Below are 24,350 nucleotides of genomic sequence, written 5' to 3'. Positions count from 1 at the left end.
GGGTGTTGTGTCCCGAGGGCAGGAGCAGCCCCAGTCGCTGTGGGGTCAGCGTCTCCCTCTCTCTCCCTCTCTGGGTGCCCTGCCCCTGACTCCCGCTTGAGCCCTCTGGAAGCACATTCCTGGTGTGTGGTCAGCACAGGTGTGTTTCCCAGCGCGCACCTGGGGACGAGGCAGAGGAGCTGTTCACACCCACGGGTTTAAAGTCGTTTTGTGTGCACTGTTAGTACGGAATTATTGAGCTGCTACTGCGATAAAATCCTGGAAGTGTGGAAAGTCACCAGGAGGAGGAGGCTCTGCGCACGACCAGGCGCTTCTGGACGGTTCCCTCAGCCCACCCCACGCACGCGTTTAACATGACGCTACGTGAGTGGCCGGGCTTCCTCCCAACGGCGGCGCACACCTGGGCGCCTAGCCCCAGGGCCAGAAGGCTGTCGCTGCGGTGCTGGTCCCTGGGGGGGTGGCCGCCAGAGCCTCACACAAACAACCCCGGCTGCCAGCCCTGCATCCTCTGTGCTCTGGGCAACTGCAAATACTGTCTTTGGTTTTGAACTTCCTTGTCCACGCGTCTTCGTGCACAGCTATTTTGGTTCAGACGTTGATGTATTTAAATACTACAAAAGGGAATGGCTTCCCGTGAGAAGCTGTAGGTCCCCTTGTCCTCGCACAGGCCTCTCTGGCCGTCTCTCTCGGGGTACCCCCCACCCCGTCTCCTTTCTCAGACGCATGCATGTCTTCCTTGTTGTCTACCCGTATGCGTGTCCTTTGTCTCCTGTTCATGTTCTCATTTCTCGTCTTACTTTGTTTCTTCACAAGGCATGAAACAGAGTGAGTGGAAGCATAATTACATTTTGTCGTTTGAACCAGGTTTTCTGTTTGACCTCACTTGGGGACCACGTGCAGACTGTGCATCCGCCCCAACTGCTCTGTTCGCGGCCCAGGTGTGGCTCCCTGGACGGCCCAGCCTCCGCCGTCTTGGCTTGGCCATGCTCGCCACCCGCTCGGTCCTGGGGGCTCTCCCTGCCCGGAGCCACTCCTCGGTGCCAGCCCGTCCCGGGTGCCACGCGTGTCTGTCCAAGTGCCTCATGGCGGCTGTGTGGCTCCGAGTCCTCTGGCCACTGGCTCAGAGCCCTTGCATCCTTCTTGTGTTGAAAGGCCTCTCTCCGCAGGCTGGGCACCACGACGCACGACACCTGCAGCGAGGACGCCTACAGCACCCTGCTGCAACGGTACCAGCGCTCAGAGGAGGAGCTGCGCCGGGTCGCCGCCGAGTGGCTGGAGTGCCAGAAGCGGATCGACGCCTACGTCGACGAGCAGGTGCAGGTGCGCCGACTCTGCTGCGTGGTGGTGTGAGGGCGGGATGCCCGTCTGCAGGGTCTGGCAGTGGGGAGTCGGGTTGCCATTGGCCTGGTCATGCCCACTGTCACCTCACAGGCTGCCACCCGGGGGGCTGCTGAGTCTTGGCACCTGGCCCTTCACTGAGGACTGTGCCTTTCAGAACCTGAATGCCCAGAGGAGCAGGACCTTCAGGGCCCATTTCTGTCCAGTCGGGGTGCAGACCTGAGCTGGTCACTGGTCACTGCGGGGCAGGTGGCTTACAGTAGGAGACAGAGACAACAGAGAAGCAGGGCTCCTGATGGAGGTGGGGCCTGAGGGTGGAGTGGCGCGTCAGCCAGAGCCTCTCCAGTGACGGGAGCAGGGGCTTCCAGGTGACCCCCCCCCCCGGCCCACCCCTCTGTTAAGTCCATTTTTCAAGCTTGAGATAGTAAGACCTTGCAAAGGAAGGAAAGGGTTTCCTAAGACTCCTGGGGACACCCATGTGACCAGGCGCTGAGCACCGGTTTGAACCTTCCTGTCCGAGAAGGTGCTCTGTTCCCCTCCCGTGAGGTTGGATTGTGTCCCGGGTGTCGGCAGAATGGTTCATACCCTTCTTACGGAGTTCACACCAGTTAGTGGATGGTTTGGGGTGCCACTTATCAGAGCGCCCCAAACCACCCAGCCCTGGATGGGTTGGTGGGATGAACTTCCTCATAGCTGTTGCTGGTGTGTGCAGGGAAGCCGGTCACTACCCAACCCTCTGGCCACATGCCGCAGTCACCGTGGTGGTTTTACGGGGGATGACCGAGAACCTTCTCGGAGACACAGTGCCTTCTATGAGCAGTGATGGCTTTGTCACAGTTCCAGCACTGGAACAGGAGTTTGTTTGGATGTTGCATGTTATCTGATGCTCGCCATACAGATTTTTGATACTTTTTAGAAAATTAAAGAAGTTTGCTTTTTTCCCTTGCTTATTAAGTTGTTTATTTTTGTAAAAACAAAAATAGATATTAAATTTGACTGTATGTTTTTTTTCTTTTATATATTTCCAAAAGGTTTAAGAGACTGGGTTTTCTAATTTTCAGACATTGTGCGTGCCTGGGATTAAAGCCTGCTAGAGGTCTGGCTGGTTAGGGTGTCACCCCAGTGTGCCAGGGTTGTGGGTTCGATCCCTGGTCAGGGCGAAGAAAGGAAGCAACCGATGAATGCATCAATGAGAGGAGCAACAAACCGATGTTTCTCTCTCCTCCTCCTCTCCTTTCTCTCTAAATGCAAATAAAAAATTTAAAAACCCTACTAGACCATGATATATTACTTCTCATCCATTGTAAGATGTAATTAGCTGACGTTCTGTCCGGGGTTTCTGTGTGTGTCTAAGGTGTGGCGGTGCTGGCTTCCGCAGCGTGTACACGGAAACCGAGGTGCAGTGGAGGTTCAGTCTCTGAGGGCTTGTCTGTTTTACATGGAGGTTATGCTAGTCTCAGTATGTGGAAAAGCTTTCTGTGTTTTTCAGTTTGGGGGAATACTTTAAATTGTCTGCTTCATAAAGGATTTGCTAGAAATCCCCGCTAAACTTTGGGTCGTGATTTGTTTTGCAGGCGGGAGGGACAGGACTTATAATAGGGTTTTGTTTTGTTTTTATTTTTACCCGAGGATATGTTTATTGATTTGAGGGAAGAAAGGGGGAGGAGAGAGAGAAACACTGTTTGCCTTCTGTGTGTACCCAGACCAGGGATCAAACCTGCAACCCAGGAATGTGCCCTGGCCGGGGGCCGAACCCACAGCCTTCTGGTGTGCAGGACAATGCTCCAGCCAACCGAGCCACCTGGCCAGGACAGGACTGTTAACCTCTCACTGCCTCTTCAGTTTACATTGTGTTGTCAGCCTGCCCGGGCCCTCTGCTCTGAGAGTGAGCTTCACAGTCGGCGCTCTGCCTGGGAAGTGGTCCACAGTGTTGCAGTGGACCGCTTAGCCTCAGCGTGTGCTCACGGGGAGGTGTGGAAGTGAGGACGGCCCGGCCCTCCTGGACTGCCTCTCGTGGCCACGCACTTTGTCCAGCAAAGGTCACAAGAGGGCAGCATGCCTGCCATCCTGCTGTCCCCACAGAGTGCTCACAGAGCTGCTGCCACCTCAGGAGAGGCCTGCATTGCCAGGGGGAATCCGAAAAGCCTTTTCCTGGGTGACTCAGCTTTTTAAACTGTGCCAGCCCAGCCGAATAGCCCGCGGCGGTCTTGGCAGCTCCTCCTGAGGTGGGAGAAGAGTCGGTGGTGCCGGATTCGAGGACCGTCCTCGCACCGTCCTTCCTCTCCCGTGGCTTCTGTGGGCCCTACCCCCACCCGCCCGGTCAGCCTGGGAGGGGCCGGCAGTGCCAGCATCTGCACCTGTTTTCCCAGTAGTTTTGGCTTCTACTTTTAAATCCTTCCTACCTTATTAGGTGGTTTCTTGTTTTATGTCATTTTGGCTTCTTACACTGAACGCATACTTCTCAGTCTTTTTCTGTTTGCTCTCAAATGAGCTTAAACCTATACGTACGTCTTCTGCAGTATGGGCACATGTTGTGAAACTGGACTTGTGGGGCTTTCGTTGTCAATCATGTCAACATCAGCCTCTTGTCTCGTGGTTTAAACCATTGAAAATGCTTTTCAAGTGTGTGAACTTTATGTTATGAAATAAATCTGTACTTGTTTTGAAGGGTTTATTGGGAGGGTTTTGTTGCTGGTAGGATTGAATGTATGTGAGAAGAAGGTATATAAAACATCAAGATTCTACCTCGTTTCATAGCCTCACCCTCCCAAGTAAGATGGTGCCTTCAGCTCACTTTTCATTCCCCTCAATTTGTTTGTATTAACTGTGGTAAAATACATATACTTAAGACACCCCCTGTGTCTGTCCTCCTCTCCCAGCCCTGTGCCCTCTGCCACCGGCCGTCTGCCCACACGGGGCCATCCTCTTGCCCTGCCGTCCGCACGGGCAGCGTCTGTCATCCTCCTTTTGTGGGCCCATCACGTGCGGGACACGCCCCAGGCCTTCAGTGGGTGACTGATACTCGCTCCCCGTGCTGGTGGTCCGCTCTGACCCCTCCGTTTCCCCGTCATCGTGGGCACCACGTCTGCAGTGATGCTGGGTCAGTCAGCAGGCACTGCTGTGGAAACAGTGTCAGCAACCTTGGCTGTGCTGCCCCGCCCTCCTCCGTGGCGATGCTTCCATGCGTGTCATTCCTGATGTGCCCCGGAGAGAGGCCTGGGGAGCCCCTGCCAGCCCTCAGTGTCTCACTTTGCTGCTTCCCTCGCCAGGTGACGGCGAGGACCAAGCCACGCACGCTGACAGAAGACTGGGAGACTTTCCGACAGCGGCGGTTCCTGGAAGAGCAGGTAAGGCTGCGGGCTGGCACCGTTGCCCAGGGCACAGCGAGTGGCTCTGAAAGACCAGCTCAGCGAGCCTGACAGTCCCCTCCCGGACAGATGGTGCCATGTCCAGTTTATGCTCATGGGGAGACATAGGGAGGCCACCAAGCTCCCTGACCTCTCTCGAGCCGCTGCTTACCCTTCCTCACTGTGGTGGTCTCAGAATGCTCAACTTCCTGGAAACTGGCTTCTCTCCGCTCTGGTCCTCATGCTGCTGCTCCCCGGCTTTCTGAGTCTCCCTGGCCTCAGCCCCACACCCGCACCCGCCTTTTCACCCCTGTGGTCTTCTCTGGCACCACAGGTGGACAGAGGGCTCTGTCTCCGGCTCACACACCTGACCCCCCAAGCCTCCCTACGCGGCTTCTATCCAGCCAGAAGGCCCTTCCAGCCACCAGTTGCCCGTGGTTGGGGCCGGTCCTGGTTCCTTCTGAAGTCCAGGTGCTCACCTAGTCACCGGCAGGCCTGGGTGCTACTTCCTAGACAGCTCCCAGACCCCCTCGTCTGGGCTGGTCTTCCTTCCTGCTGCTGGTGTCCTCTCCAGCCAGGCTTCCTCACAGCTGAGTTCTTTGCCTTGCCTCTGCCCTCTGGGTGCACAGCCCAGCCCGCAGACCCACCAGGCCACACGCTCAGCCTGGTGCCCTGGGTTTCCGCCTTGCTCAGCCCAGGGTCAGCAGACCTTCAGGAGGTGTCAGAGGGACGCCTCGCTGGTGCTTGTCCCCTGGCATCTGACAGCACCGCCAGCACAGCCTCCTCCTGGCCTTGCTCAGGCCTGGGCTCCGTGGCCCCGAGCAGCTCTCTGCACAGACCTCTCCTTGACTCCACGGTTCTCCCCTTGCAGTTTCCTGCCCATCTTTCCGAACTGAGCCCCTTGGGGTCAGTGACTCGTCTCTGTGCTGCTGCAGGTGCCCAGCAAGTGCCGGCCCATGGCAGGCTTTGGGGCAGCGGGCAGCAGGTGTCGGCTGGAGGAGCCTGTCCAGGGTGGCTGATCTCTGGCCCACCACCCCTCCTCCAGAGCCTGCTCTGCCTCAGGAAGCTGTGCACGCAGTTTCTAAATGAGCAGGACCGAAAACTGCGACGCACGTAGTGACGGGACTCGTCTGGCAGAGTTAACCTCCTGTTTTATCATGTCCTCTAGTTAACCAGTAAAAAAGCGGTCACAGGTGAGAACAACTTCACAGACGCCGTGAGGCAGGTGCTGTCGTCCCGGCTGAGCGTGCCTGACTGCCCCAGCTGCCACTACCGGAGAAGGTGAGCCAGCCCCGAGGCCTGTGGCTCATGCCTGGCAGGCCCTGGCTGTCTCGGTGACTGTCCCCCTCCCAAACAGGTGTGCTTGCGATGACTGCAGCCTCTCTCACATCCTCACGTGTGGCATCGTGGACACCCCCGTCCCCAGTGACACCCACGTCCACCAGCTGCCGCTCCAGGTGGGCTCTGCTCCTGACTGTGTCTCTGAGATGCGCCCGCCCAGCGTGTCGTCTGCGAGCTCGGGGTCAGGCTCCAGCTCCCCAGTCACCATCCAGCAGCATCCCAGACTCGTCCTCGCAGACAGCGGCCCTGCTCCAGCTTTGTGAGTTGCATCTTTGTCAGAAGGCTTTGGAGGCGTGAGCGGTGCGGCGGTGGGAGACGGTGGCGTCCGCAGAAGTGCCAGCGTTGCGGTGCTTTCCGGGGCAGGCCCTCTGTTTCCTTGAAGGGACCTTTTAACTGCAGAATCAGAAATGCCAAACTTGGCCACTCTCTCATTACCTGAAGGGAAATGGAAGGTGAATGAAGGCCAGTCGGGAACAAACGTGCTGGTGTGCAGGCAGGGCTCACGTCCGTCTGTCAGGGCAGGGCCACGCTGGCCCATGTCCAGCTAAGGACCTGGGTGATTGTGGTGGCAACCCATCAAAAGATTTGCTTTTCTGTGTCCCACATGATCTGGAAGTAGATTTCTGGGGCTCAGGTACCTCCCCAATGAAGTGTCGGGGTGCTGCTGCCTCGGGAGTGGATGTGAGCCCCGGCCAGGGCAACCTCAGGGGTGGGGGTTCTTGGGAGCCCTGCGTAGCCCTCACCTGGCGGGTGCCATGTGGGCCTCCTTGGCAAGCTCTAGATTATAGAGCCTGTCGTATTGTGAGTCTTGTTTTCTTAAAAATGGGAAAGACGCCCAAGTTTGTCACTTCTGGACACTCCTGAAGCTGGAATGTCACCTTCTGGAGGTCTTGGTGCTAAGGCCACAGGTGGAAAGGAGGCATCCATTCGGGGTCCTGCTTTGAACCGTTCACGCTGAAGGTCACTGTGCCAACTCTTGTCATGCACCAGAAAATCACACATTTCAAAGTGGCCTGCGTAAACAATAGCCTTGAAACCAGCCCACGTGACTTTCCTAAGTGTCCCACTTGCCCACTGCATAGAAGTGTTGCAGAAGCCGACGTTTAAGTTCGTGATTTGAGCACAGCTGCTCTAGTAGCAGCGCACACTTAGTGTCTTGTCACGGAAGTGCCGTTGCAGTGTGGCTCAGCTGGCTGTGTCCGAAGTCACCGTGGTCCTAAAAACAAACACCGATGACCCGAGGCGGCCCCTGAGCGCCTTCGCTCTGGGCGGGACAGAAGTGCATCTGCTCAGCACCAGCAGAGAGCACGCTGTCCCCCGGGACACTTCAGGGGGAACGGAAGTGTCGCAGCCCTCATTTGGGGCCCGTTGTTGTGGCTCTTTCGTGTTTCTCCTCGGAGGGTGTTCTCTTCCTCCAGCCTCTCGAGTGAGCCGGCTGGGCCTTGCTCTGCACTCCAGTTGCCAAGCGGTCTTGGTCTCGGGAAGTGGGAGCGGGCCTCGGGGCGGAGCCTCTGGGAGGGGAACGGGGTCAGGGTGCTGTCGGAGCCCTGTGGGCGGCTCACAGCGACCTCTCTGCTTGTCCCAGCTGCAGTGACGACGAAGATGTGGCTCCACTGTCAGCCAAGTTCGCTGACATCTACCCGCTGAACAACTACGGCGATGCCGAGGCGGTGGCCAGCATGAACGGACTCCACGGCGAGTTAAACGGTGGCGGGGAGAACATGGCCCTGAAAGACGAGGTACGGCCGTGGCGGCGGCGGCGTGACACCAGTGGCACGGGTTGGCGGCCAGGTGTGGGGCTCTTCACGGTGCTCTGCCTGTTTCTCAGTCCCCGCAGGTGAGCAGCAGCAGCGGCAGCTCTTCAGAGGCTGACGACGAAGAGGTGGATGGCGGGAGTAGCGGGGAGCCCCCCGGAGCCCCGCAGGAAGGCACGGCCCTAGGGAATGGGGACCCCAGGACGGAAGGCGGCAAAGCGGACAGTCCCCCGCCATCTTACCCCGCTCAGCAGGTGTGGCTTCATCGCTTCGCACTCGCCGCTGCATGGGGGCCCCTTGCTCTGGTGTTTTCCCCACCCTTGCGGAGTAGTAAATGCAGGGTCGGGTCTCGTGGAGCAGCCTCTGAGGGCGGCCCCCCCCCGCCCCGCGGGGAGAGCCGGGGCACCTCCCCAAGGACGCCCCAGGACGGGGGACCGAGTCTGCGTCCTTCTCTCTCACAAAGAGAGAGTTCTGTCTGCAGTGCCCTGGTTTTGCAGCACCCCAGTCAGTGTGGACATTTGGGTGTCGTGGAGGTTTCTTCTTTATAGAGGCCAAGGAGAGAGTTTTTAAAAATAAAATGGTGGAATGGTAAAATTTCAGCAAAGGTCAGTTTTGCAAAAGAGCTTTCTTACCCTGGAAAATAACTGTTTTTCTGTTACCCAAAGGTGAGAGTATCTTATCAGGCAATTATATTTTCTCGGACAGTTTTATTACAGGTGTTCAAGCAATTTCTAAATGAGAGGAAGAAGAGATGAAAGTCAGGATGCTTCACTATTAATGCATTTTAATAGTTGGTGTAACTCCTGACAGTAAATGTGGTGGAGAGCAGCCCTGCTACCCCTGCTTGCCCATCTGCCCCATCTGCCCCATCTTGCCAACCTACCCCCCCACCCCTTGGCCCCATGGGCCCCCAGCACTCCACACTGCATTCTCCCAGTGCTTACTGATGCACACGCAGGTGTGTGTGTGTTCTCACTCGCACACAGAGGCTCGTCCTGATGCACACTCCCATCCGCTCGGTGGGGGCCTAGCCGACTGCGCACAGCGTGTGTCCTCACTCTCTGTCGAGGCCCGTGGTCTGTTGTGCAGACACAGCCAAGTTGTGTCTTGTTCTCTTTGGCCCCCTGCTGATGGACACTGTTTGTCAGCTGTTCATGAGCAACGTTACCCATTGGACACTGTGTATGAGCAGCTACGTCCCTAGGGCGGTCGCCAGTGGCCTCCCCTAATCCATCGAAGACCCCGATGTCACCATTTGGGAGTTCTGCCCGCCTGATGAGACACAGCGACCCCTGTAGGGGTCAGTCACCATCTTATTCCCTGTGGGCAGAGTTGGCCAGCCTTTCGTGTGCTTGTTTGCTCTCTCTCTCAGCACTGAGTTGTGTGGGGTGTTCGTGGGCTGGTGCAAGTCCTCTGTCAAGTGTGTGATTTACACGTGTTTTCTCTTGGGCTGTGGCACATCTGTTTGGTTTTTTATGGTGCTTTTTGAAAAGCAAAAGTTTTTCATTTTGAAGCATTCCAGTCTACCAGGTGTTTTTCTTTGGGAAACATCCCTCTGATGTCACATCCAAGAAAACGTTGCCTGATGCACCACTGTGTTGTAGCTCATACGGGTCAGGTCTGTGGCTCCTTTTACTTGGGTTTTGCTCGCGGTGCAAGGTAAGGGTCTAGTCACATCCTTCTGCAGGCATGGCTCCCTGTGTGCCTGGCTCCGCGATCACGCTCGGCTCACCTGCCCCGTGGTCCTTCTACCACGGCGGCCTGAGTGGCGGCTCTGCAGTGAGCGTGGGAGTTGGGGAGGACCTGCGCTCCAGCTCACGGGCATTTCTTGAAGTTGCAGTTCCATGGAAGTTTTGGAATCAACTTTTTACCTTCTACAAAAAAATCTGCTTGCTTTTTTAAAAAAAGATTTTATTAATTTATTTTTAGAGAGAGGGGAAGGGAGAGAGAAAGAGGCAGAGAAACATTGATTGGTTGCCTCCACTACACTCCCCGACTGGGTACTGAACCTGCAGCCCAGGCCTGTGTCCTGACCGAGAACAGACCCAGCGACCTTGTGCCACAGCACCCAACCCACTGAGCCACGCTGGTCAGGGTCCTGCTGGATTTTTGTAGAGATTGTGTCGAATTCTTGAACATCCTTGAGTCCTGGTGTAGAATCCAGCAAAATTCTCTGACCCTAGTCTTCTGTTAGTGGGAGGGTACAGATCGATGTGGGGAAAATTCACTCTTAACAAAACTGAACCTGTCGGTCTGCACACATGCTCTGGCTTTGCACTTGTTTAAATCATCTTTAATTTCTGAGTTCAGAAAGTTTTTAGTCGATGTGTTTTGAACACATTTTTAAAGCTTATTTTTAACTTTAGATGTTTTTTGATTCTATAGTAAATGGTGTTTTCTCATGTTGATTTTCAGTTGATTGTTGGTGACGTGTGAAGACACTTGTACAGTTGATTTTTATATGTCGACTTTCTGTTCTTCAGCTTCACAAAGCTCCTGTTCTTTCATTCGGCTTCAAGCCTGTGCCCTGCCCACCCCAGCGCCCTCCGCCCCCGGGGGCTTCGCCTCCGCCTTGCGTGCTGCCGGCAGTGCCGCTGCCTCTGTTGCATGGCGTTGTCCCTTTTCGGGTGCCACACAGGTTTCAGGAGCCATTCTCATTCTGCTGTTGATTTTTGCGTTGTGCTTTTCAGGGGCGTGGGGATCCAGTGGGGACAGAGCCCCCAGCAGGAGGCCAGGCTCCTGCCTTGCTCTCACCTTCGGTCCCTGCCGGTGCACATGAGCGAATGCTTCTCAGCTGCCATCTCCCTTCAGTTGATTTCTAGAGCCTGGGACAGGTGTGTCAGCTTGACACTCCGTTCCAGGTCAGCGGAAGTCCCGTCTCTGGTCCATTCTGCCTTTGCTACCAGGCTCTTGTTCCTGGGCAGACAGGCCTGGGATGTAGACAGCTGCTGGAAATGGGATGTGCACCCCTCTTTCAGGTTCCTGCAGCCCTGGGCTCTCAGGTCCCTTGCTTCCCACAGAAGGAGGGCCCCAGCCAACGGGGTGTCAGCACAAGCCTGTCCCTGCTGTGCACCTGCTTGGCAGGGTGCGTCTGACCTGAGCTGCACCCCGTCTTCGTCTCTCTGGGTAAGCAGGTACTTCTTTCCTTCAGGCCGAACCAGCTGCAAACACTTGCGAATGCCACGTCTGTAAGCAAGAAGCTTCTGGACTGCCGTTGTCGGCCATGACGGCCGGAGCCCTTCCGCCTGGCCACCAGTTCCTGAGCCCGGAGAAGCCCACGCACCCCGCTCTGCACCTGTACCCCCACATCCACGGGCATGTGCCCCTGCATACCGTCCCACACCTGCCTCGCCCTCTGATCCACCCCACCTTGTACGCAGCTCCCCCCTTCACACACAGTAAGGTGAGTCGGGACAGAGAGGCCTAGCAGGCAGAAACCCGTAGACTGGCAGCCCGTCTAGGACAGTGCCCACTCTGACGGGAAGGTCTGCCTGTATGTCCTTCTCTCATTAGCCCTTAAGCTCTTGGAATGTCGTACCTTTACTTACAGAAACAGTTATAAAGGTCATGTTACGAAGGTCATGGTTTGTTCCTTCAGAATTCACTAGAATGGAAGGTTCTTAGGTGATGGGTCATACCTGGGGCGACTGTCCTTGTGGCTTCAAGGGCTTGGCTTGTCCCGGGGGAGGGGCAGCAGGGGCCCTTGAACCTCAGTTGGGCTCTCGAGTCTGAAACATCTGTGCTCTACTAAGGAAAATGGAGGGCTTGCAGAAAAACGCCTGGAGGACGAGCCCTGGGCGCAGTGCACCAGAGGGTCCCCACGCCACGCGGCTGAGGGAGGCAGGTAGAGGCAGACCGAACGGGGCCTCCGAGACCACTCTGTGCTCACGTTTACTGTCCTAGACTCTGGGGGGTTTAGGTGGGGCTTGTCATGTGGCTCTGCAGGCAGCTTTCCCTCTCTAGCTGTTTTGAACTTAGTTCTATTAACTTTTTTTTTAAAGATTTTATTTATTTATCTTTAGAGAGGAAGGGAAGGAGAGAAATATCAATGTGTGGTTGCCTCCCGTGAGTCCCCCGCTGGGAACTGGCCTGCAACCCAGGCATGTGCCCTGACTGGGAATTGAACCGCGATCGTGTGGTTCGCAGGCCCCTGCTCAGTTGACTGAGACACACCAGCCAGGGCTATTAACTCTTACCATACCTCCTGATTTTTATTATCGGTTATTCTGGGTCAAAGTTATTTCTAATTGAAAACAGGATTCTGGCCAACCCCTCCTGATGTGTTGAGGTAAAGTAGTGACCAGCTGAGATAGGAAGCGCCCCCTCCCCCGCAGCCCAGCACCATGGGGGGCTTTTCAGGCTCTGTGGGCTTTTTCATCCCTGCGTGGGCACCATGCAGGGGTGGGCGGAGCCCGGATTGGGCGTGCAGGTTGCAGGTCGGGGGCGAACGCTGCTGCTTGGGAGCTGAATCGAGTCCCTCGGTGGTATTCTGTTGCAGTGAGTACTTGGAAACCATGGCCAAGTTTATGCCTAGGTTGTGTTGGGTTCAGTGTTGCTCAGTCTGAACGTTTCAGGACACCTTTGCCAGGACAGTTTAAACAGTGTTTTCGGGTACAGACAGCAGGTCCTCAGGAATGTCTCGCCTGGCGTTGTTCCATTGTCATGATGAGATCGATGACCCGGTGCTCTAAGGCCCTGACTCCTGCCTATGTGCCAGTCCACGTGTGGCAGAACGGGCTGTGCTAGGCATCGTGTGCTTGAAGTCACAGAACTTACTGTGGCTGGTAAGCGAAGCCTTGCTGTGTTGGAGGCCAGGCTCTCCCGCAGTCCAGCCGCCTGTGTAGGCCTCTTCCCTCTGTGCCGTGGTGGCCGGGAAGCCCTTACCTGGTCTCACCTGCCCAGAGTTCCGTTTTCTCTGTTCAGGGGAGAGAGCACAGAACGTTCTCTCTCTCTCTCTCTCTCGCTCGCTGGTAGGTGCTGTAAGGAGCTCCTGAAACTCCGAGTCGGGACTGGTTTATTCCGAAGGGCGTGGGGACGCTGTGGTTAGAAGCCAGCCTCCTTGGACATGTGGCCTCTTCTCGGGACATTGCGGGTCGTCCACGGGATGGAGGGAAGCCAGCACTGGGGACGCACTGTGCACATCTGCAGTTTCTGCGCTTGACACCCAGTGGACTTCCCCCTTGGAGGTGGGTGTGGGAGGTTCGTGGGTAGAAAGGCAAACCCAGAGGACAAACTCTTAAGCTTTATTTCATCCACTGTGCTGTAACTGTCAGGACTGTTCACTGACACATGTAAAACCCATTAGCTGGTGCCTTCCTTATCTGGAAAAATGAGATGCATTTGGCAAACTATTTCACTTGTATTTGGTGTTAGACTTTTTCTCTAAACAAGCATGCCTCATCCCTTACCAGGTCTTGCAGAATGAGTTTGTCTGATTCCAGGTCGTCTGGCTTAGTTGAGTGCTGTGGCTACATCTGGACTTAAATACATGAGGTGTTCGCAGCTCACAAGAGTTGATGGAAGCAAGTTTGAGAGAGCAGACGGGCTGCAGAGAGGGGCGTACGTTGTCGCATTCCTTCAGAGCAGCCGGGGCTGCTCCACCATACGTGCCGAGTGCGGCGGGCGGCCGTGCGCAGAGGCACTCCGACCGCCTCCGTGTCTGCCTTGTGAGGTCCTCGGGGGGCTCTGCTCCGCCAGGATGGCAGGTGTTGCTGTGCGGACACAATGCCATTGTCGTAATTCCGTTGTCAATGGCCAGTGCTTTGGCTGTTGTGGGTAAATACTCAGTACCTGAAATGTTTGGGGTGAGTGTTCTAAGAATTTTACTTTCTCGTGATAAGGAAAACTTGAATACTCTTTCTACTTGCAGATGTCTCCGTATCAGTGGTACATTTAATTTGTATGTTGAGGTGAAAGTTATTTGAAAGTTAACAAGTAGTTGCAGGAGGAAAATACAGTAATAAAATGCTAGAAAAGAAATTAAATCTATGGCTGGGTATTTCCAAGTATTTCAGGATTTCCCAGCTACCTTTCTGTTGCTGAACCCTACTTGAATTCCATTCTGTTCTGGGAACTGTGTGTTTCGATTATGTTCAGTGTGTTGTGGTTGCTTTACGGCCCGGAGTGGGGGCTGTCTTGGTGAAGGTTTCACGGGAGCTTGGAAGAATGCGAAATCTGCTGCTGGTGGACCAAGTGGTCTGCAGGTGCCAGTTACGTGGGGTTGGTTGGCGGGGATGTTGAGTTCGACCACATCCTCGCTGACCTGCCTGCTGGGTCTGTCCGTTCTGACGGAGGAGTGTTGGCGTCTCCGACCACGACAGTGGACTCCTGTTTCTCCTCGCAGTTCTAGCAATTTCTGCCCCACAGTGTGAGGCTCTCTCGTTAGGGGCATACACTCTAAAGACTGTTTCATCTCCTTGGAAAACGGACTGTGTGATGTTGCATGACTCCATTATCCTTGGCGGCTTCCCTTGTTTGGAAGTCCACGGAGCTGTTCTGGCTTCCTTCTGATTGAGATAAGCTTCCAGTCGGCACGTCCACCCTTGTCCACCCTTAACTTTTAATCTGTCCATGTCTTTATATTTAAAGTAGGTCACTTGTAGACAATATAAGTTGTTTTGTTTTCTCTTTTTTAAGATTTTATTTATTTGTCTTTAGAGGGGAAGGGAAGGAGAGAGGGAGAGAAATATCAATGTATGGTTGCCTCTCATGTGTCTGCTGCTGGGAACTGGGAACCAGGAACTGGCCTGCAACCCAGGCATGTGCCCTGACTGGGAATCGAACCTCGATCGTGTGGTTCGCAGGCCCGCGCTCAGTCCACCGAGCCATACCAGCTAGGGCGTCTTGTTTTCTTTTATCCACTCTGACAGTCTGTCTTTTTCTAAAAAGATTTATTTATTTATTTTTTAGAGAGGGGGAAGGGAGGAAGAGAGGGAGAGAAACATCAATGTGCAAGATACATTAATCAGTTGCCTCTCAGGCGCCCCCTACTGGAGACCTGGCCCACAACCCAGGCATGTGCCCTGACTGGGAGTTGAACTGGCGATATTTGGTTCACGGGCCAGCACTCAATCCAGTGAGCCGTGCCAGCCAGGGTGTGCCTTTTCCACTTCTAACTGAGCACTTTAATCTCTTCTCTTAGCATGTCACTGTTCCCTATTTTTAAAACATGTAATGGTTGTACTGGAGCGTACATTTTAACTAATCCAAGTCTTCGTCAGACGGTGCTGTGCTGCTTCATGTGCAGCACAGGTGCCTGTAACAGTCATCCCCGATCCCTCCCTCCGTCCCCGGAGACGTGTCATCGTCATTTCCACTCGCCAGTGGCCACCCAGCGCTCTGCTGCTAGCCCCGCTGTGAGTGCAGCCGCTGAGTGCACGTGGGACCTTCGAGCACGCCGCAGAGGAGAGGCGGGGCTGGCCTTCCAGTGTGTTCTCCGCTGCCCTCCCTTTCCTCCCGCAGGCCCCGCCCTCTGCCCTGCAGACCCGCTCTGCCTGAGAAAACCTTGGCGGCATTGCTGGGCATTGCTGGCCCCGCCCGCAGGGCAGGCCTGCTGGCCCCTGGCTTTCTTTGGTTGGGTCTGTCTGAGGAAGTCGGTACCTCTGCCCACTTTTCCAGGATAGTTTGCCTGGTACAGGAGTCTAGGTTGGTGGGGGTTTTCTTTCAACACTTAAACATAGCTGACTTCACTCTTTTCTTGCTCATTGGTTTCTGATGGCACGTCCTCTGTGGTTCTTCACCTTGTTTCTTTTTTTTAAAATATATTTTATTGATTATGCCACTACAGTTGTCCCATTTCCCCCCTTCGTTCCCCTCCACCCTGCACACCCCCTCCCCCACATTCCCCTCCTTTAGTTTATGTCCATGTGTCACAAGTTCTTTAGATTCTACATTTCGCACACTGTTCTTGCCCTCCCCCTGTCTATTTTCTACCTACTGTCTATGCTTATTCTCTGTGCCTTCTCCTCCTCCCACTCCCCTGTTGCTAACCCTCCGTGTGATCTCCATTTCTCTGTTTCTGTTTCTGTTCCTGTTCTAGTTGTTTGCTTAGTTTGCTTTTGATTTAGGTGTGGTTGTTAATAACTGTGTGTTTGCTGTCCTTTCACGGTTCTTATTTTTTATCTTCTTTTTCTTAGATAAGTCCCTTTAACATTTCATATGATAAGGACTTGTTGATGATGAACTCCTTGAACTTGACCTTATCTGAGAAGCACTTTATCTGCCCTTCCATTCTAAATGAGAGCTTTGCTGGATAGAGTAATCTTGGCTGTAGGTCTTTGGATTTCATGACTTGGAATACTTCTTTCCAGCCCCTTCTTGCCTGTGAGGTCTCTTTTGAGAAATCTTCTGACAGTCTGATGGGCACTCCTTTGTAGGTGACTCTCCCCTTATCTCTTGCTGCTTCTAGGATTCTCTCCTTCATTTTAATCTTGGGCAATGTAATTATGATGTGCCTTGGTATGTTCCTTCTTGGGTCCACCTGCTTTGGGACTCTCTGAGCTTCCTGGACTTCCTGGAAGGCTATTTCCTCTGCCAGACTGGGGAAGTTCTCCTTTATTATTCGTTCAGATAAGTTTTCCACTCGTGGCTGTTCCTCTTCCCCTTCTGGTACCCCTATAATTCGGATGTTGGAACATTTAAAGATGTCCTGAAGGTTCCTAAGCCTCTCCTCATCTTTTTGAATCCTTGTTTCTTCATACTTTTCTGTTTGGTCATTTTTTTCTTCCTTCTGGTCCACTCCATTGATTTGAGTCCCAGTTTCCTTTCCATCACTATTGGTTTCCTGTGCATTTCCCTTCATTTCAATTAGTTTAGCCTTCATTTGTTCCTCTAATTTGTGACTAAAATCAACCAATTCTATGAGCATCCTGATCACCAGTGTTTTGAACTGTGCATCTGATAGGTTGGCTGTTTCTTGGTCGCTTAGAGTTATTGGCTTGGGGGCTTTGAGTTCTTCTTGAGCCATATTTTGGACTGTTCGTGACTGTTACACATGAGGAGTGGAGCGCTAGGGGTGAACACCTGTATGTTCACCTGTGTGACGCTGTATGTGGGGGCGGGATCAGAGAGGGGCAATGGCGACCCTCTCTGCTGCTTCCCGCTGCTGGGGCCTACGTGGTCTGTCTCACTGCTGGCTCCTTCGCTGGTCTATTTGTGCACAAATGTGTGGCCGTGGTCAGCCTGCCACCTTGCACCCTCACTGGGTCTGCCCTTTGCCACCCCACGGCTGGGATCTGCCAACCACCGCCTGCGCACCTGGGTTGGTCTGGCCGAGTTTTCCTGGGTAACTCCGCTCCCCCGGCCGCTGGCTCCTCCCCTCTTATCAGTCTGGCTGAACGGTTCATTGTTGTTGGACTTCCATATAGTTCAGTTTTCTGTGTTTTGGTTGTGTTTTTGTTACTAAAACTTTGTTGTCTTTAACATTGGTTGTGGGAGGAGGCACAATGTTTCCACCTACGCCGCCATCTTGGCCAGAAGTCTTTTCACCGTGTTTTAAAAGTGCAGGGCACCTTCCCTCCCCTGCCCCCAGACTGCTTTCAGGGTTTCTCGGTTTTTGTTTCCTTTCTGTTCTGCAGTTTGAATATGATATGCCGCAGGGTGGGTTGGGGGTATTTGCTCCGTGGTGAGCTTCCTGGCTGTGCGGTGTGGTGTCTGTCGTGAGTTTTGGAACATCCTCCTTGTTATAACTTTAAATGTTTTTTCCATCTGTTCTCTCTCTCTTTTCCTTCTGGTGTTCCAGTGACCGTATGTTGCGTGTTTTAAAACTGTCCCACACTCCTGGATGCCCTGTTCTTTCTGGTGCTGGTGGCGGCGGGCTGTTGTTGATTCTCTGCACTTCATTTGAGTGTTGAACGTCTCCCGATGCTCCCTGACAGCGCTGTTTCTCTGTCTGTTTCTCACGTCTCTCTCTGCACGTTCCTCACATGTTCTTACAGACCGTCTACTTTGTCCACTGGAGCCCCTAGCACGGTGGCCATTTCCAGCCGTCCTGCCCCTGCCCCTGCCCTGCTGCCACCCTGCTGCCGGGTCTCTGGACAGCGAGGAGTCTGTGTCCCGCCCTTCGCTCTGAGGCCCCCCCCTCCTCCTCCATATCTTCCTCCTCCCCCTCCTCCTCCTCCTCCTCCTCACCTGGTTCACTCTGAACTTCCTTGCATCAGTGTTCCAGTTAACCCTGCAGAGGTCGCGCCTGATCTGAGAGATACAAGTCAGCTCTTTTCTTAAATACTCTTACATAGATCGGGTGCACAGGTTCAAGGTCATGATTAGGCTGACACACATCATGGACGTGTGTGTAACTATTTTGTGTCTGAGTGAAGCCTTAGCATCTCAGTCTGTTTGTTGTTTTGGCTGACATGTTGTTTCCTAATGTGTGTGGCAACTTCTTATTGTGAGGTCACATCCATCTCACTCTGTGAAAACCCCGAGACCCAGAGCAGGAGGCCTCCCCTCCAGAGAGGGTTCCTGTGTGCCAGTGCGAGGCGCCCAGGGGGCACAAGCAGCCTCGGACCTTCCAGCTCCTCTGGACAGCCTTCAGCTCTCCTGCCCTGGGGGACCGAAGCCCGGGCCCTCCGTCCGGCCCTGAGTTCTCCCGCCGCACGCTCACCACCGCCTTGTATGTGGGTCCCCTTGCTTTCTCAGTAGCTAAGTGCTTGGTTACAAAAGTGTTACTGCCATATGTCTAGGATCCAGGACGCAGTGTCCTCCTTTGTGTGGCAGCCCCAGTGGGGGTGAGGAGCATGTGACCTCGCAGAGCCCATGTGAAGTGTCACCTACTGTCCCACAAGTCCCAGGGGTGGTCAGCTCTGATTGCGGGGCCAGACCCGGACTGACCCCAAGGCGTCCAGCCACGAGTCCTGTGTTTTCTCTCTCTGGAAGACACACCGCGGAGCCTCCCCCCCACCGGGTGAGTGTCTAGGGACAGAGGTAGAGGGGCGTCTTGCATTCTGTACTTCGGCTGGGGGACTGTTTGGCAGTGGTCTCCAGGTTGCTGTCACTGAGCCCAGTGCGTGAAGGGGGCCTGCAGGAGGGGCCCCGTGGGGTTCTGGGCTGCACGCGGCTGTCAGCTCCCTGCACGCAGCGCTATGGCCCAGTCACTGCAGAGCTGTCACGTGGCACCAAGCATGGCACAGGCGTGTGTTTGGGTGGGAATTGGAGGAGAGACAGCTCTGGGCGTGCAGGCACCGCGACTGTCCTCGGGGGTCCTGTGTGACCTGTCCCCTGTGTTCTGTGTCAGAGGCCGTATGCCCATCTTCTATCTTCTGGCCTAAGAAGCAACTGGTGCTCCTGCCCCATCACAGCCTCCAGCAGGGGCGCTAAGGACCTCAGAGAGGACAGACCCAGGCCCATGCCCCTGCCTGTGCAGTTCCCCCGGGTGGGGGCTCCGTGCGGGCAGGCCCTCCGTGCAGCCGTCCACAGCTGGCCAGGGCTGTGGGGCTGTGAGTCCTGGGCACCACTGGCTGGGCCCTCTGCTCCTGCGGGAGCCCTCGGCTTCGGGAAGGCACGTGGGTGTTGGCGCTCTTGCTTAAAGTGGAAGTTTGCTCCCTTTGAGTCTCTTTGTATCAGAGGGGAGAGCTGTTCCAAGCCATGTGTCACGGACATGGCATGGGTGGCGTCCCGTGGGCTTGGAGCTCTGAGTCAGCCAGCAGCGTTCCTACAGTGAGGGTTCACCTTGTGCTGAAATCTCTGGCGCACTGCCGAGGCGTGGCCCCGAAATGGCCTGCTTGGCGGGCACCCGAGTTCCCCAAAGGCAGCCCCGAACCCATCAGGGCAGTCGGTATCTCGTCCAGCCGTGGACTGTCACGGCCCTGCTCCCTTTGAGGTTGGCCGCTGGGTCTCCCATTCTGAGTCCGTTGGCATCTGAGGAGGTGTGTGAACTGAGTGAAGTTGTCAGCTTGCGTTGGCAATGTCCCAGTCTCACAGCTGTGTCCCCTCGCCCATCCAGGCTGTACTCTGCTCAGCGGTCACTGGGCATGCGGTGGGCGCTAGGCCCTGCGCCCTGTACTGGGAGGAGAGAGCCAGCCCATCCATCCCTGTGCTCAGGACCCTCACAGTCTGAGAAGGCAGAAACACCCTTGATGTACAAACGGGAGCACCGTGACATCCCTTAGTAGAAATAGCGGGGGCAGAGTGGAGGGGTAGTGGCACGGAGGAGACGCTGGCTGCGGGGCAGTGGGCGACTCCGCCAAGGAAGCCCTGTGGGAACAGGGTGCGGAAGGGTCAGCATGAGCCCTCTGGACACTTGTGGGCGGTAGGTCCAGGCTGTCAGCCAGGCTTTCCCCCCATGTCTGGGGTGGGTGGCACTCGGGACGTCCCTGAGGCACTGCAGAGCCCCGAAGGTGCTCCTGCTGTTCAGAGCCCACCCCGCTGGGCTGGAGGTGGAGCCCTCCCAGAGCAGGTGCCGAGGTCGGGGCTGCACTTTTCCCTGGTCAGGCATCGCTGCCCCTTTGCAGATGGTCTTCAAGACTAAGAATCCTTCCGTTTCGTTACTTTCCACCACCGTCTTCTCAGCGCAGCAGCTCTCAATGTGTCTCCTGTCTGCGGACAGGCAGGTCCCCTCCCTCTTTGCTCTGAGTCCCCCCAGCATGGCCGCCTTGGGCTCCTGTCTTCCTCCAGGCAGCTCGTCCAGACTGGCATCTTCCCACTTGTGAGTTCTGTGTGCTCGTTCCAGCCTCCCTGTGCACTCAGTGCACCCAGTCAAGGTCAGCAGATGCACTGAACATCCCAAATGGAGTAACTGCACCCTCCACCGCATTGGGGGAGGGCGACCAGCCCCAAGCCCAGGGTGCTCTGTGTGTAGGGGGCTGCAGTGTGGCACAGGCATGGTGGGCCTCTGCAGCACTCGCTGAGGGCCGACTGGCCGCGCAGCATGCCGGCGAGCCAACATGCACTGTCTGATGTGATTCCTACCACAGCCCCTGGAGGTGGGTATTTCTGCGTTCTAGACAAAGAAACTGCAGCTCAGAAAGAGTGGGTGATTTGCCTGAGGTCACACAGCTGGTAGAAGGGAGAACCGACATCTGAACCCCTCAGTCTGCAGCCTGAAGGCTGAGAGTAGGACCAGAGTGCATGTCCAGCTCTGTCACTGACCACCTGCCGGGGTGGAGCCACAGACAGCCTTTCCCAGCTCAGCATCCAGTTAGGCTATGGCCCTGAGAGCTCCGACCTCCTGTTCTCCGCATTGTCACCATTTCTTACCCCCACATGGCCTTAAGTGCCGTCTTTTACCCCCACAGCTCATCCATCACCCTGCCCCAGGTTGACCTTTGTACTCACCCAGCCAGGTCACCTCACCTGCGCTACAACCCTCTGCAGCACCCAGCCCTCAGCACAGAAGTTGTACAAAGTCCTCTGTCATTTGGCTCCTGCAGCCCATCAGCCTAGGACACAGTTGTCCGTGGTCATAGACCATCTCCGCGTCCAGTCCCCCTTGTCTTTCCCCTACCCCTTGCTTCAGCCAGGCCCCCAGGGTTCTGCCACACCCTTACCTGCTCTTGGGAACTCTCCCAAAGCCCTGCCACATGTGTGCACAGCATTCGTTGCTCACCTGTGTTGCATAAGGTGGCACAACCTGGCATGGTTCCACGCGCCAGGCTCGTAGCCCCCTAGGGAGGCCATACCTGGGGGTAGGCCTGCCAGGGAAAGCTGTGGGCAGGGCAGTGGCGGGAGTCCTGGTGGCCCACCCCCTCCTGAAGCTTACAGAATTTGAGGGCGTTCATTGGATCCACTGGGTAGTTGTAAGGGCGGTAGGTGCCAAGAGGGGAAAGGGGGGCTCTCTCGTGTTTGGGGGAGGCCCGTGTTTTGGTGTGGGTGTTGGGTGGTGAGGACAAAGTCAGGGATGGCTTCTCTGAGGAAGAGGCACTTGGACCTGAAAGGTGAGCCTCAGTCGGTGGGGTCCCGAGCTGTGGTCAGCACCCACTAGAACGTGCTCAGCAGGAGTGAATTTCCAGGCTGGCGAGGAGCTAGGAGTTCGAGGACCGAAGTAAGCCAGTATGTGCAGGGGTTTGGCACGCAGGCAGGACAGGGCTGGGCAGCAGGCAGGGGTGAGAGGGTGCTGGGCTCCCTCCCTCCGACAAGGGCTTTGCCAGGGGGCTGCCAGCAGCATGAAATGCCTAGTTCTTCCCAGAAGTCTGCTCTCTGCCTTTATGAAAGAGTACTGTTTAAGAGTTCTGCCATTTTTTGTCATAGATTCCAAAGTTGACTTTTTAGCAGTGATCATTAAAATGTCAAGTTTAAAATGGGACTAGGGCCCTGGCTGGTGTGGCTCAGTGGGTTGAGTGCAGCCTGCGAACCAAAGGGTCGCTGTTTCGATTCCCAGTTAGGGCACAGGCCTGGGTTGTGGGCCAGGTCCCTGGTGGAGGGCGCGTGAGAGACAACCACACACTGATGTTTCGCTCCCTCTCTCCTTCCCTTCCCCTCTGTTTAAAAATAAGTAAATAAAAGAGTCTGACTGTGAGCCCTGTCCCACCAGGGCACGGCTCACAGCAAGCCCGTCTCTCAAGGTTTCCAGGAGTGCCTTGTCTGTATGTAGCTTAACTACACAGGGAACTAGAATATTACCTTTGATATGTGATTAGAACTTTTTTTTTGTAGGCTTTACCACCAGCACCTGTTCAGAATCACACAAATAAGCATCAGGTATTCAATGCATCTCTTCAAGACCATATTTACCCGAGCTGTTTTGGGACCACTCCAGAGTGGAATAGTTCTAAGTTTATGAGTCTTTGGGGATCAGAAGTGATGAATGATAAGAACTGGAGTCCTGGCACTTTCTTGCCAGATACAATTTCTGGTAAGGAACCTGTTAAAATTTTATTCAAGTTTTGCAATGATCCAAGTGGAGCAGATGGCCTCCTGTGGCTGTGGTCTCCCGTGGAAGCCCCAGAGGGGCAGAGCCCTGGTGCAGCTGTGCCCAGGCTGCTTGCTCCCCTGCCTCTGTCTCCTGAGGGCAGCCCCTCGGGCCTGTCCTGCTGCCCCACCCCTCCACACGGGTCCCACCCTCTGGTGGGCGGGGCTCTGGGGCTGCTTGCCAGCACAGCAGGCCACACTGGCAGCCCACTTTGGGTCTCTGCTGCCCCAGCGCTGCTCAGGGTCTCATGCCCAGGGCTTGGTGTTTGGCCTGTGGTTCTCAAGCAGTGGTGACAGCCAGACCTCAACCCAGGGCACGCATAGGCGGGGCCATAGGGCCACAGTCAGCTGGCATGTCGTGACTGACCCTCCTCCCCTCTTGCTTCTGCACCGACCCTCCCTGCCGTCTGTCCCGCTGACAAGCCCATCCTCCTGGCTGTGGTGGCGCAACTGTTACCTCAACAGCCGGGCCCCTAAGGTGGGGGCCCATCCCTTTGCCTCCTCTCTGTCATCGTGTGGCTAGAGCCCCTGGTGGCCCCATGCCCAGCCCCTGCATGTGGTCAGAACAGCAAGCTAGACTGGACACCTGGTCTGTGCCTGGAAAGGGTTTCTAGCTGTGTGACCTTGGGCAACTTGCGTAGCCTCTCTGAATCTGAGTTTCTTTATCTTCAGGATGGGAGTAATAGCACCAAGCTCAGAGAGCAGTTGTAAGGCATTAAATAACTCTTGGGAAGCACCCAGCACAGGCACTGGCACCGGCACCGGCACCGGCCCTGGCCCACAGTGGGTGCCCAGGAGGTTTCCCCCACATAAACAGTAGTGGGGCAGGCCCTCCCAGCAGGGCCCTCTCTCCAAGCAGCCCCCACGTTAAGGGCTTAACCTTCAGACTCCCGTTAGGTTAGAGCTATGCAGTGCTTCTCATAAAAGCCTAACGTCCCCTTTCTTCTCTCGAGGGAGTGACATGCTCGGGCCGACGCTCTCAGAGACGAGACCAGACGCCCTCCCACCTCCATCGAGCGATGGAACGCCTGTAGTTTTGGACTGTAAAGAGAAAAAAATTGCCGCAAAAAAGAAATGCCTGTATAATTTCCAAGACGCTTTCGTGGAGGCGAACAAAGTGGTGATGGCCACCTCGTCAGCCACCTCCTCCGTCTCCTGCACGGCCACCACGGTGCAGTCGAGCAGCAGCCAGTTCAAAGTGTCGTCCAAGAGGCCTCCGTCCCTAGGTGAGGCGCCGCTGGCGGGCCCTCGGGCGGGCGGTATAGCAGTTCCCAGTGTTCACGCCCAAGACCGTGCCACCGTCCCAGTAACGTCCGCTGGGGCTTGGCCTCGCAGGTGCTGCCTTTTGCCTCTGCACCTGCGGGTGTGAGCAAGAGGCGGGTCCCTAGGCACCTGAAAGCCGCGTCCGGGGGGTGAGCCTGCGGGCGCCGCCAGACTCTGACCTCTGAGCACAGCACCAAGAGCCTGGCAGCGGGGGTGTTGACGGCCGGTGGTTGACATCAGGGGACTTGGGGGCTGGCTCATGGGGGCCCTGCAGCACAGAGAGCAGTGGAACCGTTTGGAGCACACAACCGAAGTCGGAAGTCTGGGTGCTTGGTGGGGGGCGGGGGACCTTCCTGACGGTGAGAAGCTCTCCGTCGCCCGTCGTGTGAGCAGAGTGACGGAAGTAGGAAGCCTCCTGAGCCAGCAGGCTGGCGGCCGTCCAGGTGCGCACACGCAGTGAGTG

At 55.6% G+C, this 24,350-nt stretch overlaps 1 protein-coding gene across 3 annotated transcripts in view; it reads left to right on the top strand.

Annotated features, from left to right (window-relative positions):
- FAM193A (family with sequence similarity 193 member A) overlaps nucleotides 1–24,350 on the top strand; it is a 126,195-nt gene that overhangs the window by 72,701 nt on the left and 29,144 nt on the right. For 2 of the 3 annotated variants that reach the window (XM_037046862.1, XM_037046877.1), the window contains 9 exons: nucleotides 1,167–1,320; nucleotides 4,608–4,685; nucleotides 5,854–5,966; nucleotides 6,043–6,285; nucleotides 7,612–7,765; nucleotides 7,855–8,034; nucleotides 10,932–11,183; nucleotides 22,370–22,568; nucleotides 23,578–23,850. In XM_037046862.1, coding sequence (XP_036902757.1) covers nucleotides 1,167–1,320; nucleotides 4,608–4,685; nucleotides 5,854–5,966; nucleotides 6,043–6,285; nucleotides 7,612–7,765; nucleotides 7,855–8,034; nucleotides 10,932–11,183; nucleotides 22,370–22,568; nucleotides 23,578–23,850 — 1,646 coding nt within the window. The remainder of the gene's footprint in view (nucleotides 1–1,166; nucleotides 1,321–4,607; nucleotides 4,686–5,853; nucleotides 5,967–6,042; nucleotides 6,286–7,611; nucleotides 7,766–7,854; nucleotides 8,035–10,931; nucleotides 11,184–22,369; nucleotides 22,569–23,577; nucleotides 23,851–24,350) is intronic. The other variant, XM_037046869.1, reaches the window with a different exon arrangement.

Source organism: Sturnira hondurensis, unplaced genomic scaffold (assembly GCF_014824575.4).
Source record: "Sturnira hondurensis isolate 20B ecotype Veracruz unplaced genomic scaffold, ASM1482457v3 Scaffold0000780, whole genome shotgun sequence".
NCBI lineage: Eukaryota > Metazoa > Chordata > Mammalia > Chiroptera > Phyllostomidae > Sturnira > Sturnira hondurensis.
This window is presented reverse-complemented; position numbering and strand designations above follow the sequence as displayed.